At 43.3% G+C, this 23,770-nt stretch overlaps 1 protein-coding gene across 5 annotated transcripts in view; it reads right to left on the bottom strand.

The window, feature by feature from the left end:
• The window catches only part of UNC80 (unc-80 homolog, NALCN channel complex subunit), a 202,145-nt gene that overhangs the window by 78,356 nt on the left and 100,019 nt on the right, over positions 1-23,770 (bottom strand). For 3 of the 5 annotated variants that reach the window (XM_019491985.2, XM_059727127.1, XM_019491988.2), the window contains exons 27-37: positions 23,438-23,641; positions 21,522-21,622; positions 17,920-18,117; positions 15,526-15,633; positions 14,568-14,706; positions 10,193-10,374; positions 8,977-9,108; positions 8,112-8,298; positions 6,989-7,120; positions 6,264-6,407; positions 3,207-3,307 (exon numbers count right to left, since the gene is read on the bottom strand). In XM_019491985.2, coding sequence (XP_019347530.2) covers positions 3,207-3,307; positions 6,264-6,407; positions 6,989-7,120; positions 8,112-8,298; positions 8,977-9,108; positions 10,193-10,374; positions 14,568-14,706; positions 15,526-15,633; positions 17,920-18,117; positions 21,522-21,622; positions 23,438-23,641 — 1,628 coding nt within the window. The remainder of the gene's footprint in view (positions 1-3,206; positions 3,308-6,263; positions 6,408-6,988; positions 7,121-8,111; positions 8,299-8,976; positions 9,109-10,192; positions 10,375-14,567; positions 14,707-15,525; positions 15,634-17,919; positions 18,118-21,521; positions 21,623-23,437; positions 23,642-23,770) is intronic. The other 2 variants (XM_019491986.2, XM_059727126.1) reach the window with 1 other exon arrangement.

The raw sequence follows: 23,770 nt of genomic DNA, 5'->3' as shown, positions 1-23,770 counted from the left end.
GTGCTAGACTAGCCATGCACACTGGATCGGGGCTGGTCTGTATCGGGTCCATAGACCAGTTCTATGGCCTGGATCCAGCACGCAGTGCCAGTCTGGTGTGAAAGCCACATGCAGTGTGTGCTCCAGACCAGCTCCGTGCAGCATATGCACATGCGCCCCAGACCCGCCCCACTCACCATGTGCCACATGCAGGGCTGGGGCTGGGGCTGGGGCCAGCGCATGCTGCATGCAGTGTGCAGGGCTGGAGCTGGGGGCATGCTCTGCATACTCACCGGCCCAGCCCTATGTGCTGGATCTGGCACAGGGAGCCGGTCTGTGGGCCCAATCCAGCCTGCAGACTGGCCCTGTGCCCTTCTTCCGGCCAGTGGGGCCAGATGAGTTTGGTACCCCTGATATAAAATATGATAACAAATTGGTATATGTTACTTCCTGAATTGCTCCCTACCCTGCCTTCTGCCTGACTTCAGACTAACACAGCTACCTTTCTACTCCTTAAATGCTACATTTCAGAACTGTTTGGTTTGTTTTTTTTCAAAAGCCACAGGCCTGATTTTAACTTCCATTGTGCTTTAACTCAGTGTAACGTCTTTTACTTCAAGGCAGCCACTCTCGTGTCAGGACAGCAGAATTATTTCCCAATTCCTGCAGTGAATAAAGATGAACAACATGAACCACAGCCATATCCTGTGTAATTTAGCACAGCTGGCTGTGTGGAACAAGGCTGATTTACTCCAGCTGAAAGGCTGGCTCCTTCTCTTTTCCATTTTGATCACTTTCATTTTCAAATGTCCCTAGTCGAGTTTTCCTAAACTGGTAGGGCCCTCTACCATCAACTGGCAATTCCCTGTTTCAAGCATCATGGGAATTCCAGCATTTTATTTTTCTTTCTACTGCAAAAACTGGCAGGGCATTTTAAACATCAAATAACATTAAAGTAACGCTGAAATAAATGGGCCAGATGACTATAATGTCCCAGACACCTGGTGCTGCTCAACAGGGCAGTCAGAGCTGGAAGAGAAACAACTTTTTTTTTTAACAACTACGTTGCTTAACAGATCAGTGGCTGTTTGGGCTGACCTTCAAAAGATACTTCCTCATCCATCCTTCACCCTAAATGAGAAGTACTGCAGATAGCTAGGTCTCTGCAAACTAAAGATTCAGAACAGAAGTAGAAAGGCTTCTTGTGCCTGGTGGTTGCAACAGCACTATTATTATTCAGATAGTGTTAGAAATACACATGATATTGTCATGAGTGGTATTTACACACTCCTGAGAGGTGTATGGTACTTTAGATGTAGTTCCCTGGTGCATGGAGTTTATATTATAAACTAGACATAGCACAAGAAAGTATAATAAATCAGGGGAGAAGAAGACTGCATCTATGCTTCTTCACAGTTAAATTGATGGGCATAGATGGAGCTAGGTTTATTTACATTGCTGAGGAGATCTAATGCAATATGGTTCACTAAAAGGCTAATAATACCCGTGATGTTGGATGTTCAGGGCCAGATACTTACCTAACATAAACCAACAGCTCACCATTGACTTCACTGATGTATACCAGCTGAGTTTCTGGCCTTCAATTTTCTAAGTCATGTTACACTTTTAATTCTTCTCCAGTTATTACCCCTTAACTGATTCTACTTGTACCGACATTTCCGTACACTAAGGCAGGGGACAAACATTACACTTGTACCAATATAAGTGATCAGAAACTGGTCTATACCTGTAACACAATAGAAGTTCAGCACGCAAAACTGGTCTATATCCACAACAGAACAGAGGGCGCAGATGATTTTTGCCCGATCTGGCCACAGAAAGCAGTTTATAGCTGTGACCAAACACAAGTGCACAGCTGCAGACAGCTTCAAAAATGGCTGATTGGGTGAAAATCTGCCCCCTCATTGAATGAAGTGTCACATAAAGATGTTTCAAAATGTAGCTTGTGTAATTTGTGTCTGTGGAGTTCCCAGCCTGTTGCTGTTTTCAGAACAGGAGTGGGGAAAGGGAGCAGAGGGCGTTCAGTCTGGGTTTTTTTCAGCCCCTCCCTGGAAGGTGGGGCAGATGTATTAGAGCCTCCACCCCCATGGTGGGGGGGGGCTCCAATTCACCCCTCCCCACCCTTCAGCACCCGCTGGGGAGCCCCAAGAATGAGATCTCTCTGCTGCCTTTCCCCCCTCCCATTCTGAAAACAGTAAACACTGGCAGAGAGCCTTGGACATTGCTAAGGGAACCTGGCTGCATCTGGCTGGGAGTCTGCTGTTTCATCTGGGGTAATGTTGTAATTCAGAATGCTTTGCAGAAAATGTTCTGAGTTATAGTGGGGAATTGCACTTCTGTCTGTACCCATCAGTTCGGCTCACATAGACTGGTTTAAAAATGGCAGAAGCCAGGTGCAGACAGAAATGCAGCTCCCCGCTGTAACAGAGAACGCTTTGCAGGAAGTGTTCTGAGTTATAATGATCCCTTGGAACAAACCAGAGTTCACCATTGGTTCCAGAAGGGAGGGGAATCTAGCTGCTGGCTGGGAGTCTGCAGCCAGTTTCCCCTAAAAATGGCCCCTGCTAGGCTGTAAAGTCTTCAAAATGGGAGTGGCGGGGGAAGGGAGTGGAAGAAGCTTGTTCTCATGGTTTTCCAGCCAGCGCTGGAGAGCAGGATGGATGAATTGGAGCTCCCCCACCTCAGGGAAGGGGGGAAGATGGGTACTCCAGTATACCCGCTTCAACCTCCAGCGCAGGCTGAAAAACCCCTGAGACCGAACTGCCTCTGCTCCCTTTCCCCCTCCCATTCTGAAAACAGCTCAAGACTGGCAGGGAGGCAGATAGAAGTTACAGAAGATGCTCTGTTTTGAGATGTCTTCATTTGACCTGTCATACAAGGAGGGGTCAGATTTTCACCCAATCAGCCACTTTTGAAGCTGTCTGCAGCCATGCACTTGTGTTTTACTCATGACTATAAACTACTTTCTGTGGCCATATCGAGCAAAAATTATCACTTGTTTGTGCCCTAAGATTTGCCACTCTTCTCTTCCCTCCCCCACCAAAGGGTGAATGTGTGTTCTGTTCACTACCAATCTAAACTACACCACTTACAGAAAACTGCCTAACTTAGATCAATTCTGCTTCAGTCCTTTTGACTGTCTGTACCTAGCCTAAGTGATATAGACACCTTTACATAATGTGCCTATTAGGAGAAAAGAGTCCTACCTGTCGATTGCTTATTGTGAGTTTCTCCAGGAAATGCCGCAGAACTGTTGAGGGATCTTCAATCAGGCAGTTCCATAAGACTTGCTGAGCCACAGCACTCACTGTACAAGAGAAAGAAAGAGAACCAGTTTTCAGAGGGAAAATTTGTATGAAAATGTTTCTAACATCCATTGCTATTATTATTATTTGTATTACCATATCACTTAGGAAACCTAATTATAAATTAGGCACTCTGTGCTAGGTGCTGTGGCAATGCAGAACAAAAGGATGGTCTAGCTAATAGGGCTGTGTGAGGCTTTGGACCATGCTTCGGATCTGGAGAAGATTCAGACGCTTTGGCGTCCAAAGCAGCATGTCTGGATCGAAGCGCTGGCTTCTTTAGGCTTTCCAAAGCGGTTCATAGCTTCGGAGAGCAGGAAGCCTGCTATGTGTCAAGAAGATAGGTGCAGGAGTTTGGGGGGAACTGCACCCCAAATTCTTGAAAGAAAAACTCATGTCATGTGTACATGTTACACCACAGGGGGGTGAAAACTGCAGGGGTGGTGGCCCCTGGTGAGGCCAAAAAGCTTGCCAAGTTTCAAGGAGATAGGTGCAGGGGTCCGGGGGGAACTGCACCTCAAGCTGCTGACAGGCAAAACTCATGACATAGATGACCCTGTGTGTGTTAACACCGCAGGATAAAAACTGAAGGGATGGTAGCCCCTGCTGTGGCCACAAAGCCCGACAAGTTTCAAGGAGATAGGTGCAGGGGTTTGGGGGAAACTGCACCTCAAGCTGCGGACAAGCAAAACTCATGACATGGGTGACACGTGTGTGTTAAGGCGCAGCGGGCTGAAAGCTGCAGGGATGGTAGCCCCTGCTGAGGCCACAAAGCCTGCCAGCTGTCAAGGTGATAGGCACAGGGGTTTCTGGGTTCTGGGGCCCTGCACCTCTAGCTGTTGATAGGCAAAACCCGTGACATGGGTGCTTGTGCAACTGACTGTGTCTTTCTTGGGGCAGTTAATGAGTTAATTAGCAAGGATTAACACCTACAAAACCACATACTAAGGAGAGGAAATATTCAATACAATCAACTGTCCCAAGACAGACAAAGTCAGTTGCACAAGCACCCATGTCATGAGTTTTGTCTGTCAGCAGCTAGAGGTTCAGGGCCCCAGAACCCCCCCTGCACCTATCTCCTTGACAGCTGGCAGGCTTCATGGCCACAGCAGGGGCTACCATCCCTGCAGCTTTCAACCTGCTGTGCCTTAACACACGCAGTGTCACTCACGTCATGAGTTTTGCTTGTCCGCAGCTTGAGGTGCAGTTTCCCCCAAACCCCATACCTATCTCCTTGAAACTTGGCAGGCTTTGTGGCCTCACCAAGGGCCACCATCCCTGCAGTTTTCACCCCCTTGTGGTGAAACACGTACACGTGACATGAGTTTTGCTTTCAAGAATTTGGGGTGCAGTTTCCCCCCAAACCTCTGCACCTTCTTGAAACTTGGCAGGATTCATACCCTCAGCAGAGGCTACCACTCCTGCAAGTTTCATCCAAATCAGACAAAAAACAACAAAGTTATAGATATTTAACTGATTCCCCATTATACCCTATGGCTGGATCTCCATGGCAGCTCCGAAGCTTCAGAGCCACTTCGGCCGGACCGAAGTGGGAAACCAATCCAGAGCTCTGGATCAGATTGCTGACATCTGAAGCAGCTGGATCCAAAGCCAGATCGAATAGCTGCCTACTTACACAGGCCTACTAGCTAATCATGCTTCCAAGCACAGCATGTTAACTGCTAGGTTATGGAGAAGCTACATTTCCTGGCCCTTCTCTGTTATACGCTTTAGCTGCTTTTCCAAACCCAACAAAAATGTCTGTAAAAAATTATCAGTATGCAAATGGTTCATGAGGTGAAATTATCCACCCCTTTTCAAAAAAAAATATGAATCACAATTAATTGACTCTACAGTATCATTTATCCATTTTGTCATATGTTGTGTCATGTTGTAATTATTTATGGCCAATATTTAGGTAGCCACCAAATGTTTGTGTAAATGCTGATCAGCCTCAAAATATTATGATAATAGAGTTCTAACATTTGAATCTTTCCAAGCCCTGCCTATTGTGCTAAAGGAGGTGCTTAAAAAACTCAGCTGGAGAACTAATGAAGAGGTGAACCTTAAAGAACAAGAGAACTTTCATATTCCTGATTCCAGATGGCCGATTATTGAATTCACAAACATTTTTGTGAATAAAAGCTCCAATTTGCTATGATTTACTGGGTCATGCTTTCTGTTATTCCTGGTCATTCTTCAGAAAGCCACCAAGCATCTGTGAAAAGGTTAGCTGACTGGAAAACATTAAGGATTTTAGTTATCTGAAAATTTACATTAGTGGAATAATTTTCAGTGACTCAGTCATCCAATGAAGAAGCAAGTCACTGCTTTATACTCAGTGACCCCTACACATGATTAACAAAAGCTTGTGAGCAACTCAGAGTCTGAAACATTTGGGAACAGCTACAGTTCATAATCCATGAGCACGTAGGAATTCTGGGAACAAGTCTGTGGATCATTCTGAAGCCAGAAAGGACTTGAACCAAGTATGGCTGGTGCATTTGTTATTCAAAAAAAAAAGAAAGAAAAGACAAAACAAGAAAAGATCAGGTATATAGTCAAACTATGCTGAGGACTCATTTTCTAACAGGTTAATGAACGATTAATAGACATTTTAATAAAATATTAATAAATTGTTCTGGAGCTAAACAAGTCAATAACTGCTTCTTAAATGATGTATTTGTAAAGAACTAGTTCTTAACTGATTTATTTTTTTATAAATCCTTCTGCTGATGTCCTTATAAAAATATGTAATATCATACACTATCCTGAGGTTACCTTTGTATTAAATAATAGTAAAAAAAAAAAACAAACCCATGGTCAAATGTAGCATATATATCTAGTGCTCCTTTTATACCTCTAGTTATTATGCCTTACTGATGTAAGCTATGATTAAAATTGCTAGAGGTTTCCATAACCTCTAAGAGGCCATAAATGTTTAATCTAAATCCATACCTGCGACTCCATCCTCCCGGACTTCTCCATCTTCCATCAAATGGACAATGGGGAGCACAGCTGCACAGATGCATGCTGGGAACACTGCCTGGGGAGGCTGGGGCACATGATGATTTGGAGTATGCTCTGTAGTGTGTTCCTCATCTACAGCAGTGAGAAGTATGAAAGGTTGGGATTTGCAGATATCAAGTCAAGCTAAAGGTCCTCCCAAGCCTGTGAGCTCACTGAGCTATTGCGATTAAGGCATCAGTTTCTATAACCATTGATACACAGGGCATAATATGACTAGCCTTTGGCTTTGCAGCCTGAACGACTACTGCCCATTCAATGCTGGATAGACTGGAGAAAGCCCTTGTCATGACTGAGGCTTCAAACTCATGCCTTCTGGAGCAAAAGCTGGATGCCACAATGCCCCATTAGCAGATGGACTACACATAAAATCCCATTAAATTACAATTTTGCCTGACAGCATTCACTGTTACATCCTTAATGAAACACTGACATTTAAGAGAAGGTGCTGTAAGCATGGGAATAAACAGCTGTCTCATAATGCATGACACCCAGTATTTCAGAATTGCTGAAGCTTGCAACCAGATCTAACAACAGGAAGGCATTACTTTGGCCAAGATCACAGAAAGTGAGACATTATGTGGCAGTGCAAAAAAGGGCTAAAGAACTGAAATGCGGAGAGAGGGGAATTAAAAACAAATGCAAAGCTAACCCACCTTCATTACTGACTGCTGAACGCACTGACCAGACAGAGCCACGACGGAAGGAATAGTTCCTGTGAGAAGTGCTAGATGTGCAAGAGGGACTCACAGAGAGCCGGCGGGATGCCAGGTTGGCAACTTCTTCTACTGACAAAGAAAGCAGGAAATGTGAATTTATGTCTATAAATCCAACTGACATAACTCAGGGCACTTAGAAGTTAACACCAACCAGCCACCTTGAGGCAGTGAAAAATTCAAAGCAGGCTACAGACCAACTAGATCTTTTTTTTCCCCCAATGACTCAGGAGTGATCGAGTCCTTTGCTAAGTCAAATTGTAACTGACTGGATGACAGGGCTCTAAAAACAATCCTATATCCTAATGAGCTACACTACCAGGCTATTTGTTATGCTTTCTTTAGGTAATGCCCAGTTATACTTGCAATACAATTACTCCGTTTACAGATTTCCCACTGCATAAGGTGCTCAGAACACCAGAGTATTTGTTTATTGCATGAGCTCTTACAGTACATTGAAGTAACTCTCTCTAGTAGGACCTTATCTGGCAAGGGGTTGAGTGCCTCTGTGAGGTGCCAGGTGCCAAAAATTCCCACTGGATTTAGTGGGACCTAGGGACACCCTGAAAGCACTCAGTATTTCACTTTTTTGCACTTTTACTCTAATAAGGACTCACTACACTTATTTCTCATTCATTTTCAACCTTAAAGATTGTGACATGGTTGTCTCACATTTTTGTGATGTTGGTAAAATGATTCAGAAGCAGTTTGATGACACCAGGGGCGGGCAATTATTTTGGGCAGAGGGCCGCTTACTGAATTTTGGCACGTCATCATGGGCCGCATGACAGGCAGCCCAGGGCAGATAAATATTAATTTTCTAAAAATTTTAAGGGCCCTCTGGGCTGGAAAGAATGGCCTGGCAGGCTGCATCTGACCCTTGGGCTGCGTTTCGCCCACCCCTGGATGACATGGTTTAAAACAGTGAGCCTGTCGTAAAGCAGGCTCTGCATTATCAATAATGAGCATTTTCTTTCAACATGTGGCATCCCTAAGAAATGGTCCACAATGGAAGCACATGCTTGTGGGTCCCAGGCAGGCAGTTTCTGGCTCTGAAGCACACCTTCCTCCTCCTGCTCTGAACTTGGGTTGCAGGTGGGCTCATAGCATGCCTCCTGGGTGATGGGAATGGCAGTGATCAGACTGGCCTCCCGGCCCAGGCGTTTCTTTTCCTCCTCTTGCTGTAGGTTCTTCAGGATATGCTCTGCTCGCTGATGAGAACGTGACACTGCCCGGGCTGAAAATGACTTCTTCCATGAAAGCAAGAGAAAGAAACTGACTTGAAGCAGTCAGTTTTGCAAGTCATACATGCAAATCTCCTGTAATGTTTAATAATTATTATACAAGCAAAATAAGTGGAAACTGAACAACAGACATGCAAGGGAAAACTTGGTTTAATTTAATATCTTAGGGCACAACACAGTTACACTAGTGTAATTTGTACTAGCTTTGTACACCACTGGATTCCAAAATCATTGGCAAGCAGCTCTCCTGGGGCTGCTGCATTCAGAAGGCGGCTATTACAATGTCTCACCACTAGGTGAGAGGGAATCACATATTAGCTTTTTTGCCTTGAGCAAATTGTTACCCTGGGATAAAATGTGGACACATGGCACACACAACAGTAAAATTTACACCAGTGTAATTTTACTTCCAATTTTTACACACAGGTCAATTACACACAGGTAAATGTATCTCATGCCCCTTACCTTTGTCTCTTGCTGACCAAATGGAAAAGTATTAAATTCCTATAAAAATTCTGGTTCCCTACACTAACAACACACCTCAAAATCTCTCTCAAGCTGACAAAGGCAGAAAATTCAGAGATTAGGCTTTATCTTCCTCTTCAGCTTCTGCTTTTCCTCCCTAAACCAAAATTTGTTATTAAGAAAAATAAGAATGTTGACACTAGGGAGTTCTTTACTTACAGACTGGTCTTCATTGATGGGGTCTTGCACACTCCCACTGCACTGTGGGACCCAAGGTGGGTCAAACATTGGCACAGAGGGCATTCCCAGGACTGGGGAGGGCAGGGTGAAGTTTATACTTGGTGGAGGGATCTACAAAACACACGAAGAAAAAAAAATTAGGGAGAGAGAGAGGGGAATTTTAAGGGAAAATAATGATTGGTGGCATTCCTTGGTTTTAGCCTCCTTCTGCAAGCTGGGACAGAAGCAGCTGGTATGCTCAGTTCAGGTTTCAATAACAGATTGGGTTGTTTCAAACAGTAAAGTATTTTTGGCCAAAGAAGAAACATTTGAAATGGTTTGTACTATTTTTTATAAAAGCAGATTTCCCAGTTTAAAGACAAATCCACTAAACTCTGGTGCCACAGACCCACAGGATGGGGTCTTCTACATAACACAATACCAACCATACTGCCTAGGCAACCACCCTTTATAGGGCAGCATGTTTCTACAGCTGTGACACTTTCAATGATCAATTCTCTAAATACAAAGGAAAGGTCCTGCCTCCAGAATTATTTGAGGTATGCCAAAGGTGAAAGATGAAACTGTATTCAGAAAAAATTTCATTCACTAGGATAGTAGCATATGCATGGTGTAACAGTCTGCAATGAATGAACCCATTTCCTGGGCATGCATTTAAAAATTAAACATGTTAAATGAACAATTTATGATTATCTGGGATTTACAGCATCTCCAACAATGGTTAAGAACAAGCAGACAACTCCTCTGACTAAACTGCATGAATCAAAAAATCCATGATTAATCTCTATGGTACAGATTCTGCTATGTTTGCTTAAGTTGATAAGTAATAAGTTCAACAACAATAGCTAAGTTAGGTCCTATATATGCACTTTGTTGAAGCACGCACAATACGCTTCTGTTAATATTTATGAATACAATTGGAAAAGTCAGATACAATAATTCATCCTGTTTCCACAGACTGAACTACCAGCTCGCTGTATTATAACTATTGTGCATGGCATGTTTTCTATACCATTTCAGAATCTGGTAGGAGTCTCTCTGTTTTATGAAGCAGTTCTGCACCCAATAAGCCTTGCTCAGAAGACCCTCTTTTCTCTCCTGCAATGATGTTGGCATTTAACCTTCATGTCGAAGTGTATTTCCCTACATGGCAAACTGTGAAGCGTGGTGATATGTTTTGTTTCCTCTCATCTACCTTAAAGATCTGTTGAGCTCCCTCCTCCATTCGAGGCCAGACTTGATATCTAAATCTCCAGAGGGTGTGGAATTTGAGAATGGCGTTCAGTCTTTGCACTGTCTCAGGGTGATGAAATTCAGACATCAGCATATCAGAAACAGCCTCTGGCACTTTCACAGCACACAGTAGGAACATGGCAGCTGCATGGAGGGAACATATAATCAACTGAGTTTTTTCACAATACATTTATTTTTCAGATAAAATTGTAGCTGTATAAGAAACCCCTGAAAACGAGATTAGCTGCACATTTGGCCTGGTGAACAACAACACATTTTTAATGAACTTTATAGGCACAGATCTATCCTGAAGTGCTTTATAAAGTGCAGGTGATGTTCTTAACATTGACTTCCCTAGTCAAGAGCTGGGAAGAAAAAAACAACTTTTTTTTTTTTTTACCATGTGGGTTTACAAAGAGGGATACTACAATCGAAATCATGTCTCAATTCCTGGAGAAGTCACAGTACATTGAAAACAACATAATTAAAAACAAAATCTAACAATAAATCATGTCTTGGTTAAGCAATAACAGTAACAATAAGAATATAAAACAAGCAAGAAATTCCCTGAGCAAATAAATTATGACATCCCAGAAGCTCAGACAAGTTCAGAATTCAAATATCTACAGTATAACTAAAGTAACTTCAGATTAAAAGGAAAGATTTTACAATTAGACTTAGGGCTCAATTCTGCAAGGTTGTCAGAAATCCAGGGAGTACTGGCAAAGACTCCCTTTGAAATGAAGTTAGGGGATGTAAAGGACACTAAGCATCACATATTGCAAGAACAACTCTAAATAATTACTAGCCTGAAGTTAAGTGATCTGTGGATAAAAAGTAAGTGTTTTAGTTCAGAAATAGTTACATTTACTTACCTTCTGTTCTGTCACAATAAGCTTACAAGAAGAAATAAAAATGTTAAAGATCTCATATGTGGAAATGAAAGTCAAGGCCAGTTTTTAGATGAGGGTGTCTGAATTAACTTAGGTAATCAGATGCATATGAATACCTTACTTTCTTTTGTGGAAAAGATTCAAGGCCCTGGGAGCCCGTGCTAGAGGATCCTAATGTTAAGTTGTGAACTGTGTTTGGAATGTGGTCCCTTTGCACCTAATATCATAACTGTCATTAACTAGAATGAATGCTGATGGGCTGTAAAAGTGATTTTCTTAATTGAAAAAAGTTAACGTGTTATTGTTTATTTGTTGGGGGTTTTATGGCAACATGTTGGAACCCAAGTCATGGGTCAGAATGCTGTTGCAGCAGGCACTCCACAAATAAAGAACAAAGAGATGGCTCCAATCCCAAAGTGTTTGCAATCTAAATGTAAGACAAGAGGCAAGAGGTAGAGAGACAGATAACACCAGGACACAAAAGTAAATCCTGGGTTATAGTGTTATTTACAAATAGATGGCCAGCTGCAGCCTGGCTGTCACATAAAATGATCAGGGTATGACACATAGAGAAGAAATGCCTGCTATGACCTGGGAAAGGATTTGAGGGTAATTTCATGAACCTCCAAATAAATATGGATAGCTGGTAGATCACCCCAAATCTGGTGTGTTGGGGGGTGCTAAGTTTGACAATAAAAGTGGCAGTCTCCTATTCCAATCCTATGGAGGCTGTTTAATACAAATAGAGTCCTGGTCTCTGTCCTTGAAGTGCTGATAGCTCTCTAAACTGGGTTCATTTCAGAAGTCCAGGAGATATATGGTGCTTGCCAACCTGTTTTCTCCTGGCATTGATTCTGAAGGTCCTACACACTCAGGCTTTGCTTACACAGCAGAGAGCCACAAGGCTGCTTCCTTGGGTTCCACTGCTCTACGGGTGTAAAACTCCTCTGGCTCTGTGGGCTGGTGGACCAGCTGTGCATGCTGCTTGTAATGTAAGTGCTGGCTCCAGCTCTGTGCACTGCATGTAGCAAGCACAAGCGCTGACCATCCACATGTGGCATGTAGGGCCAGTCTAGTTTGTGCTACATATAGCACACAGCACTGGTTTTAGGCATGTGCTACATGTGGCACCCATGCCAAACCAGGCCTGTGCACTGGATCCAGTACGTGGAGCTCATCTATGGGCCCAATCTGGACCAACCCTGGATCTAACATGCAGGGCCAATCTGGGGGTGGGGCACCATATGCAGCACATGCCCCATACCAGCTCCACACTGTGTAAAGCCCATGCCAGAAGGGCTCCGTATGCCACATACAGCACACAGGGCCAGTTTCAGCATGTGCAGCATTGCAGTCAGCAGCACTGTGAGCTGCAGGATTCAGCTCCATGGGTCAGAAACAGCCCAGGGGCTGTATCTCTGCTAACCCTGCACTACTCCATTGTCTGTCGAGGGAGCTTTGGACCATGTTCCTTTCCCTGCTGGGTGATGTACTAGTTCTGTCTCACAGAGTTTCCTTTGTATCTCTGGACCTTCACCAGGATTTTTTTCATATGATAAAAGGTCAGAGTTAAAAGAACAAGTGCAGGTTAAACTGCTTTGGAGAAGAGAAGACTGAAGGGGGATTTTATAACACTTTTTAAATACAAAAAGGGCTCTTTGTAACAGCCCAAATCTGAAGAAAACTTGTCCAGCATCTCTCACCACAATACAGCTGGTTCAACAGAAGATATTGCAAGAAAACCATTGCCTCTGTTATAGAGAGGATGGGAATAAATTGGTCCCTATGCCCACAAGGGGCAGGAGAAGAAACAGGAATATAATGAGTGGAAAAGTAGAAGCAGCTACACTGTCAGACTGGCCATTGGCATCTGCCTGGCACTGCCCTACTGCCCCCAGGATGCTGAGGCATCATGTTACACCTCTGAGGAGGAATAATGGGCTTAAATTGCAGCAAGGGACACCTAGGTTTGATATGTCTAACTATAAGGGTGCTTAAGCACCATAACAGGTTGCCTAGAGAGGATGTGGAATTTTCTTGTCTAACCTGCACTTAAAAACTTCCAGACCCCTGACTGGAATGGCTTACACAGGGATATTTCTACTTGAACAGGGGGCTGGACTAGGTGACCTCCTAGGATCCCTTCCAGCCTTTTTTTCCTCCTAGTTCTACACCTTAATATTTAAAGAGGAAGCATTGGAAAGGTAGGTGTCACTAGGTGGTGCTATTTTGTATCATCTGAGTTCTTTTTCTTTTTGTGCCAGTTCTGCCTGTTCTCAAGTCTTGCTCTGAGTTGTACCAGTTAGGCTGGGGCTGGAGACAGTCATGCAATAAGGCAAGATGCTCTAACCCCTAAGTGAATGCTAGTCCTACCTGAGGAGAGCCATCTCGTAACAACTATTTTTGTCACTGCTTCAGAAACAGAAACCAATCAGAGCAGCTGCAGGAGGAAGGCAGTGCTCTCTTGCCCCCACTTCAGGAGCCAAGATGGGTTTTTCCGTAGACGAGGGGGACAGGAAGCTGTCAACAACTTTCTGATGGAAGGAGAGAGATACAGAAAGAGGATGGCCCTTAAATGTGTCACACAAGATTATCTGCTCTGTACAATACTACTGCAGTGGTCCTGTCATAGGTCAACCCTATATATAAGTTGTGCGTGGTGTCTGCTTTCCTTTTTCTGGGAGAAAAAGGTTGGTTTAAAATCACATCAGTTTTTCTGAGAACATTTCAGGGATTTCTATCTACTTCCAAATCTGATATGGGGGGTTTATAGCACCACCCCAACAGAACCTCTGCTACTTTACTTCCCCAAAATCATTTAATTCAAACACCATGTTTTGCCCGTGATACTCCTTTTATTTTCAGTCTATCACCTCATTAATGTACCAACAGCTTTTCCTTTTATTTCTCTTTCCTGAGCAGTTCAAACTTGTCAATGCCATTCAGCTGCAGCCATGAGTACTGTTCCACCATGTTTCCTGTGTCTTCCACATCTTCCAGCAGGAGCTCTAGTTCTTCCATTTTCTTGCTAAGGAGCCTTGCATTAGTGTACAGATATGTGGTGTGTTGTTTTTTAGTCACTGACCACTGTATCCTGCCAGGGTTACATACCATCCTTTCACCAACTGGATCATCTGTCTCATTTTGAAATGCTGCTCTGTTATCACATTTTGTGATGCATTTTTTGTGGGGAGAAGAGGTGGGCAAACAATGCATTTTGATCTCTGCTTTAATTTCTCTAACTAGAGTAAGCTCTTGAGGCAGAGTTATTTTATGGGAACCAAGGATTTGGAATTAGACTGAGAGTCCCAAAAGAGGATTGTCTGCCTGCTATTTGTGACCACCTCTAATTAAGTCCTCATCCAAGGAAAAGCTGATGTGCAAGGCCACAGCATCTGCTATGGGACAGCAATGCTAACTCATCTGTGGGGTGGGTTTTCTTACCTGCTGCTCCTGCCATATGCTCATCCACACTGAGCAGCAGTTCCCAGGCAGCAGGCTGGATGTCCCCATACATTTCTTCTGTGAGGATAGGAGCTGCCTTGATTAACAGTGACAAAGGTGCTGGGGACAGGCTCATTACCTGCAGAAAACAAAACCAAATTTTATAACTGAATTTGCAAACTAACAAGAGTGAGTAACTTATTCAATGATTTCACTATTTTATTGGATCATGAAATATCTCTGGACAGTACTTGGTTTTAATAAACTCATTTAACACTTGGCAGGAGCATATTTCAGATTACATATGTTGTTTATAAATTATTTACCTTGATTCCGTGTCATTGACTACTCGTGACTTATGTCGTGTGGCATTATTTCTGCTCCCTAATTCAGTGACTGAACCAAGAGGAAACAAAAGGTTTTCGGAGGTGGCTGCATGAACATTACTATAATTATTCACAAAAGTCTTCACAAACTTACTACTGTCCATAACCTTGTGAAAAAAAATTCCCCTTGCATTAAAGGTGGAAGTAATTGAATAAAAAAAAGTTAAAGAAAACTACTACATAGTGCTACAAATTCACAAGTTGTAGTTAAACATATGCTCTCACATTTTTTTCCCTAAACCAGTGTCTGAGGCATTAATAATAGATCCTATCTGGATGTTCAAAGGCACAGACTCCCACTAAATTGGATTATAATTGCATATATTTAATTAAACCTTTGAGTGAAGTCAAGGTAACTGCTGTTCCTCCTTTCTCCATGGTTATTCCTATGTCACTGAGGGTTGTCATGCTCCCCCATTGGCTGCTGTATAAGTCCTGCACTCCAATTCTTTCCACTTCATATACAAGCTCAAGTTTCCCCAGGCATTTCCAGTCTCACTATAAACTCAAATAAGTCTTGGTAGAATTGATATTAGTCAGCATAGAACCGTGTACATTGGCACAGCCATTACCTGATGCCTGATGTATTTCAACATTCCAGAGTCCTTCTTTCCTTCCAAGTTGATGTCTATAACTCTCTTCTTTAGAGATGGCGTTCTTAGGCATGATTTGTCTGAGCACTGAAAAAAATGGAGACCAGGCATTCAAGATTTGTGGGTCATGTTGTTTAGAAAGCCATGGAAGTTCAAGTGGAGTTCCTATGGACCAGGTGGTGTTTGCCTACGAAGGTACAACAGAAGATCTTCTGGTCTGACGTGTTCAGCAGCAGCAGCAGGAAAATGATATAACTAACCCTAGTTCTAAGGATATTTTAAAAATCTGCTTTCAATGTTAATTTCCCTAACACAAGATCCAAAGCAACTGGCAATATGGCAAGTCAGAAGTAAGAATGTGTTCACTGAAAGTGCAGTCAGATTACCTCCTTGAAAGCTTAAAATGGGGTTCATTTTAGAGTGAGTGTGCTTTAAGAAGGTTAAATATCAAGAGTCCATAACTTCCTAGTCAAAAGCTTTATGGACAAGGAGTTTGCTACCAACAGCACTGATACATGAACTCTTTTTTTCCTCTCTTTAGAAAATAAAAGTACAAGGCCAGGCCCCATGAGGAGAGACTAAGGGAACTAGATCTCTTCAGCCTCCTCAAGAGAAGGCTGAGAGGAGATCTTGTGGTTGCCTACAAATTCATTAGGAATGAAGGAGATGCGCAGCAAGGAGCTGGAGATGCTCTGTTCACCAAGGCACCTCTTGGGGTAACAAGGAACAATGGTCACAAACTGACAGACAGCAGATTTAGGCTGGACATCAGCAAAAATTTCTTCACAGTAAGGGTGGGCAGAACTTGGAATGGGCTTCCAAGGGAGGTGGTGCTCTCCCCTACCTTGGGGATCTTTAAGAAAAGGCTGGATAGGCATCTGGCTGGGGTCATCTGTCCCCAACACTCTTTCCTGCCCAGGGCAGGGGGTCGGACTCGATGATCTGTTGAGGTCCTTTCTGAGCCTAGCATCTATGAACCTATGAATCTATATGTACATAGTCATAAAGGTAAAGCATTCTGAAACCTGTACCAAGCCAATTATTGTGTACTGCAGTAACAATGAGAAATGCACTTTCCCAAAACAAACACTGCCATGACCGATTCAATATCCCAGTACTGCATACATTTCCTTAATATCTTGGGGTGACTTCAGTTTTTAGCCTATTAATTAATGCATGAGAGTTTTAAAACTGGGTGTTAAATCCACTAGGGGAGGTCCCAATTGTGACCATACTTCATAGGAAGTGCACATGGGGGTCAAAGGAAGTTCAGATAGCTGGGAAATGGCTCCCTAAATGGTCACAGTATGGATAAGGGAGTTGCAGCATGGAATAGTTTGACAACAATAAAATATCTTTATTAGGTAAGAAATATATTAATTTCTTTCCCAACAGATTCTTGTGGGAGGTAGGTAGGTTTGTGCAGATGCCTGATCACCTGGTAACCTTTTCTTTATTGTTATTGTTTTATAGTCTTTTGACTTGGATGGATTATGAAACACTGTAGTTTATCACTTGGCATTGAAATTCAGTATTTGAGATGAAATACACCCCCAGGAATGCACATTAAGCTCCTTAGCTACCATGTTGCCAGGTTCCCATCTCTGGCTTTCCTGCTGGCAGAAGTGATAACTGTTTCCTTTCCTAAATGCGTAGCTGCTGCATTGCATTTTGTGTCAGGGGAAATAAATGCAGGTTAGTGTTCTTCAGAATGTACAATCACTGCCCTTTAATTAGTTTCCTCTGTGCTTTGTTCCTTATAACTATATCCAGATTCTTAACTGGACAGGCAATTAATGATCTATTGTTTGATGGAAACATGTTATGAACTCACAATCACCAATTCATTTTCTGTCCACAGGGATGAGGAAATCTTTGCCCAATTGAGATTATGGCATGAATTTAACAAATGCCTCTGCTTTCAATTAAGGCATTATTATTGCCACTTGAAAATGTAAAACATATATATATATATACATATATATCACATGTATTCACAATACCTGCATCCAATCCATTCTGCTCTGGAACATAACTAACAACCTGTTATAGGCCCTAACTCAACACTATGTAAAGTATATGCCTTTAAGCACACAAGTAGTACCACTGAAGCCAGTGGGACTACATATTAGGGGTTTAAAATAAAGCACTTGTCTGTATAAGCTGCTGAACTGGTCTATAATGTGTGATACAGTTGGAATAATATAGTTGGGGATGGTCCTGCTTTGAGTAGGGGATTGAATTAGATGACTTCCTGAGGTCCCTTACAACCCTAATCTTCTATGATTCTATGATATATGGTAATTTTTGCAACCTAACATTAAAAGCTACAGTTAACTCTGCAACAAATTAGTTATGTACTGGCTTGCTCACCTCTTTCTGTTTTTTCCCCCTTGCCACACTATTCAGTGTGTTGCTTTCTCGGAGAGAGTCCACTGTGTCACCGTACAGGAGTTTGATGGCCCGAACTAGCCGGGCACAGGAGCGGCTGTGGTGTAGATAGCAATGGGGGTGGCAGTAATCAATGTGGGTACATATAAAACTCTGCTGGTTGCACAGTAGGATCATGACCTGGAAAGCAAAGAAGGGGGAGAGTTACCCATAGAACAGCACAAGCTAGGGAAGGACTATGTTTTCATTTTGATCTAGTAATACAGACCCACCTGAGTTAGCTTTAAACTAGACAGTTCAGGTGTCAGTAGCTGCCCAGCCACAGCAGCCTGCAGTTCAATGCATAGGAATTTACTCTGCAGCTTAAGTGGGTTTTACAGCTCACATTGAAGTCTGTGCTCCTGCTTTTAGGCTGATAGTAACACCTGAGCTAGTTGGTTTGCAGGGTTGTGAATGCAGTGCAGACATGCATCTAGATTTGTGGCAAAAGAAGATCCAAGAAGACTAGGGCTCCCTTCATTTCATGTAAAGACTCTTGTATCCCAGAACTTCAAGCAAGAGCCAGGGGTTATCAGTTATTTGACCATCATTAGATACTGCTCCACCACTAGGCTTTTCACTCGATTTCTTTCAGGGAGGGGGTATTAGGGCACCTGTCATTTCCAAAGTGGGAATAAATCCCATCCCTTTCTCCTGTGACATCAAAAGATATGGCTGCTGTAGCTGCAGCTGGTTTTAAACTAACCATCATGGGTGCATCCAGATGAGCGTGGCCATGTGGTATGTGGCACCACAAACACATCTGCAGTGCCACATACTGCACAGTCAGGTGCTTTCTGTGCTGCAAGGGCATACTGCCCATATGTGCACTGTTCCATTTTTGTTTTTTTTCCCATGGGTTTTTTTACCCTGGGGTATCCAGGAGTAAAAATAAACTGTGGTAAACCCCCCAGAGCAGCGCATACGCAGGCAGTGCACACTGCTGAAAAGCAGAGCCGGGCTGCCAGGAGCTGTGCTACGGCTGCCAGCTAGGCTCTGCCAGGCAGGATTGCTGCTGCTGCAGTCCCCGCCAGAACCCCAGGTAAGGCTGCTGAGGCCAGCACAGTGCTGGCCCCAGCCCACCCTACCACTGCCAGGGTAACTTGCCACATTCCAAAGTGCACGTCGCATGGGCGTTCCCTGGGGACAAGTAGCTGAGTTGCAAGGTATGCTGCTACTACTTGTCCCCGGGGAACCAAATGTCCGCACTCATCTGGATGTGGCCCATGAGTACTGGAAGTAACGTGGGCCTGCAGCAGCATGGATGTCAGCCAGGCTACAAAACCTTCCTTAGAAGCTGGGTAAATATTTGGGTATTTAGCCTATACTGAGCTTCATGCCACTGCCACTGGACTGCTACCGGAGCCCAAACTAGCCTGTGAAAGAGGCCTCCCCTTGCTCACTGCCCTTCTCAACCACTTGTTCACCCCTGCACCTGATTTTCCCACCTGTTACCCTGGCATCATCATTATCTGCAGCTACAAGGGACACACAGTGTCTCCAGGGCTAGTACAACACAGTAAGGTTGTCAGAAACTGATCATGTATGAAAATCTTGGACAGTGGGGAAAATAAATACTAACAGGTATACAAGAGAGACTGAAATTGCCATCCCTTCTGAGGCATTTGTTATATAAACCTGTTTTTTCTTTGCTCAGATAGCCTGGGGTTTTATTCACCTTATTATTATTCAACAGAGCAAAAATGTCTCCTGATTATTAGTGATGTTGGCCTCTGCATGGCATCAATTGCAGCAGATGATCATCAAACTCCTCCAGGCTTTCTTATGCATGCTAAGCACCAGGCAGGCAGAGTGATCAAAATAGCCTTAACCTTTGCTCCAATTTAGGCTTTACATTTGTGAATCTGCAACCTCCTAAACAAGTGAATGCACCATAACTTTGACTGCATTACTGTTCAGCTACTTGTGATCCAGTCCTCTTTCTGTAGCTGCACTCTCTATTACCTAAATACTAGTCCTCAGAAAAGTCTGCTAACATTTGCAAAGTAGGCATGAGCTTTATTAATATTTATTATGTTATTTACTATTAGTATTACAGGAGTGACTGGAGAGAGAGAGAGAGAGGATGCCCCAGTGTTCAGGGTGTTGGGAGCCTGGGACTTGAGAGACTTGTTCCAGGCCGTGGACAGAAGTAACAACTGAAACATTTCAAAAGCCTTGGGAACACTTCAAAGGGCCAGCTGCACAAACATACAGGCCCTTTGAAATGTTCTCAAAAAAGCTGAAGTGCTTCAAAATAGGACCATTTGAAATGAGGTACCATTCTGAAGCATTTTACTTCCTGTTGCTTATGTAGGGACTCCAGAATCCCACAGTGCTCTGCTCTGCTCTCTTTCACTCCATGGGGGAGGGAGGGAGAGTGAGGTGGAGGCTCTGCAGGCTGAGTGACAGCGTGCCAGATTGTGAGTTTCTCGATTCCACTCCCTGGTCCCAATCCCTCCTGCATTAAGAGGTCGGGGGCTGCTGCTGATGCCAAGCTCCCCAGTCCCAGTCCATTCTACCTCTCTGCTTCTGTGTCGGGGGGGTGGAGAGGTAGAGGGGATTGGAGCTGGACTGTTGTAGTCTCAGCAATGGGGAAGAGGGGAAAGTGGGGAGTCCCCTCCACTGCCCCTCTCCCCCATAACTCCTCTAAAGCCAACTTTTACCTCTGGTAGCATGTTCTGGGTGGAGAGTCATGGCTTTATGCAGCTGCAGCAAGTATTCCAGCCCAGGGATCCCACAGGGGCTGTACATATGTCCTTTTGTGAAAGGTTTCCAAGCCCATTTCACTGAAAATTTTTCAAAAGTCACTTCTGTCTGCACCCTTAAAAGTGTCAGCTTTTTGCTGACATTTTTTTGCTGAGGAAGTATGGTCTACTGGCTGGATGCATTCTGGGATTTTGGCAACCAGTTTTCATGTCCATGCTCTGCACAGGCTCAGTGTATGACTGTAGGCAAGTCACTTAGCCTCTTGGTGTCTTGACTTCTGATCTGTAAAATGGGGATAACAACACTGTTCTTAGAACCTACGCAATGGTTCTCAACCTCATTAGACTTGAGGCACCCCTCAGAAAATGCCAGCTCTTAGTTTTCACTTTTTTTTTCACTAGAGCTATCACAATAGAGGCGTTTTTCTTTTGCCAGAACTCAGAAAACCCACAACAGGTCATATGCATTTAATACTGTGGATTCCTATTTTAAATCTGTTTTTATCTTGTGAATCATGTTTCCATGCCTAAAAGAGAGTGCACTGCATCTTGTGGCACCTTTGAAAGGATCTCAAGGCAACCCATAGTGCTGCAGTGCTCTGGCTGACTGATCTAAACAAACAAGACAGATGGGCAATAAAGTGAAGTACTTTCCTCATTTACAGATGAGGAACAATGTCTCTCTAATAGCTCCAGGTACAGAATGTTAAAAGCCGAATTCCACAATTAAGTGAGCATGGGGTTTGGAACAGGTTACTCATAGTGCATTATCATTATCATTCCTTTTTGCCACTGAAAATGTGAAATCTGGGAGCATTGCAAATGACCTGTACTTACATGCAGCCAGGACATGTTCCGATGGTAATTCTCCTCTGTGCCTGTGCTGCTCAGCACCTCGGGCTCAATGCTAGGCTCACTTGCGCTCCAAGGGCTCCCTTCTTCAAAAGAAAAATACCCAAGAGGTGGTTGTTTTCACAGCTACCTATGTGCTTAGTCTAGGGAAAGCACTTGTAAGCCAGGCCAGACTTGCCAAGACCAATCAGTGCGCACATAGTTGTGCTAGTGAAACTGCATTCAGATCCCCCTTTGCCCCCTGCCAGCAGCTGGCCTGGCAATTACAAGCACCATTCACAGTCACTGTTAATTCACCATCTAGCCAGTGATAAATACTGCTCCCTTTTTTGGGAGATGGGAGAGAGTAAAAACAATGGAAACAAATTCCTTGCATCATTAAGATGCTGCAAATTGTTGATTCAATGATCTGCATTGACTGGGCTCTGTGATTAAAAACATTAACAAAGATCCAACCTGAAATGGCATCACAGCCTATTGCTGCTACTACCAATGGGCAATATCATTGTTAAGTGCCCACAGAAGTTACTAATGTACACGGGGATGAAAGGGGAAAAAAATCCTAGCTCTAGTCTGCACACTAATGCTAATGAATTGTGTGGGGAAGGGGAGAAAGCTCTCTGGTTAGTAACTGGCCTCATCTTAGTGTATCTTGCTGCTATTTAACTGCCTAAGGCAGTTAAATAGCATTCATAAAATCATAGGGCTGAAAGGGACCTCAAGGATCATCTGGTCCAACACCCTTCCTGAGTGTAGGAATGTTTCTCCTAAATCATCCCTGACTGATGCTTATCTAGTCTCCTCTTGAACATCTCCAGTGAAGGAGATTCCACAATTTCCCTGGGCTGTCTACTCCACTGCCTTACTATTCTAACAGTATTCTAATAGTTTCTCCTGAGATCTATTTTGCTGAAATTTAAAGTAATAGCTTTACATCTATAATATTCATATTTTGAAGAATAATTTGTGCCTTCTGAAGACATTTTATTATTAATGGTATTAAGGAATGGCCATGGTTTAACTGAGGTTAGTTCTTTCTCCTTTCTCCTTTTAAAGTAAATTTGCTACTTGAAAAGGCATCCAGATTGGGAGCTTTTGCTCCCATAGCTAGCCACAGGAAAGGTGCAGCAGAGGCAATGCTGATAGCATCAAAAGAACCTCTAAAATTGGGAGATTAGTTCAGTCTTGACATCTATCCACTTTTTGTCTTGTCTGTTGACATCCTTACCAAGGATGCCATTTTGTGCCTATGGTGATGGAGATCTCTTATGATATGGCACAAAATTTGACTCCCAAAAGAAAAGGAACTGGATTTTTGAAGCCAGAGGACATCATATATAAAATGTAATATTTTTTAAAATTTTACATATATGCCTATGGAGAATATGCTACACACTCATATGACATATATGTCTACAATATCATATGATATATAATATATAAATTGTGCATGTCAGCATACATATAATATTTTATATAACAATTATTACCATGGATAATAAACTAAGATATATAAAATATCCTATATACATGTAATATCATATGATTTGTTTATATATATGTCCTCCTAAGTACAAGACACATTTGGCTGGCAGTCTGGTCAATGCCAGAAGTTTAAGGGTTCAGGTCTTAACAATGAGATCTGAACTGACAACTTTTGTGTGGGACAGCATTTACTTTCCAGGGCACCAATGGCAGGATCTATACTCTGTCCTTCCTGGTTAAATCATACAGTCTGTGAAGAGGAAAAGACCCCTGGCTTCACTCCGAGATTTGGTGGCTTTTTTTAACCTACTGCACCCTTGGTGTTTATTTATTGTTGCTAACCCTGCTGTATCATTTCAGAATTTGGATGCTGTCTAGTCGCCCCGCTCCCTTTGAGCCCAACTCATCTAAGTTACCTATGTCAGTGACAGTGTCCCTGCTGTGGGACAGCTGCAGCTCCTCATTCTCAGACTCTGAGTCCTGCCGTGATAACTTGGTGCTCTTTAGGCTGCCGGCCCGGCGAATGCTGGATAGGGAACCCCCCTTCTTCACCCGGAAACTGCGGGTTCCTTTAATCTGGAGCAAGCGGGAGCCTCCTATCCTGATCTTCCTGCTGGGAACTGTATTGAAAGAATAAAAGAGGACTTTTTTCCCCTTAATTTTTCCCCATTTTATGAAAAGAAATCCTAACCCGCCCTCCCTCCCTTCCCCTTCTTGCCAGACTGTATTGCAGCACCTTTACTTCTGTC

This window comes from Alligator mississippiensis, chromosome 4 (assembly GCF_030867095.1).
Source record: "Alligator mississippiensis isolate rAllMis1 chromosome 4, rAllMis1, whole genome shotgun sequence".
In the NCBI taxonomy this organism is placed as follows: domain Eukaryota; kingdom Metazoa; phylum Chordata; order Crocodylia; family Alligatoridae; genus Alligator; species Alligator mississippiensis.
The sequence above is the reverse complement of the archived record's forward strand: the minus strand, read 5'-3'. Positions and strand labels throughout refer to the sequence as shown.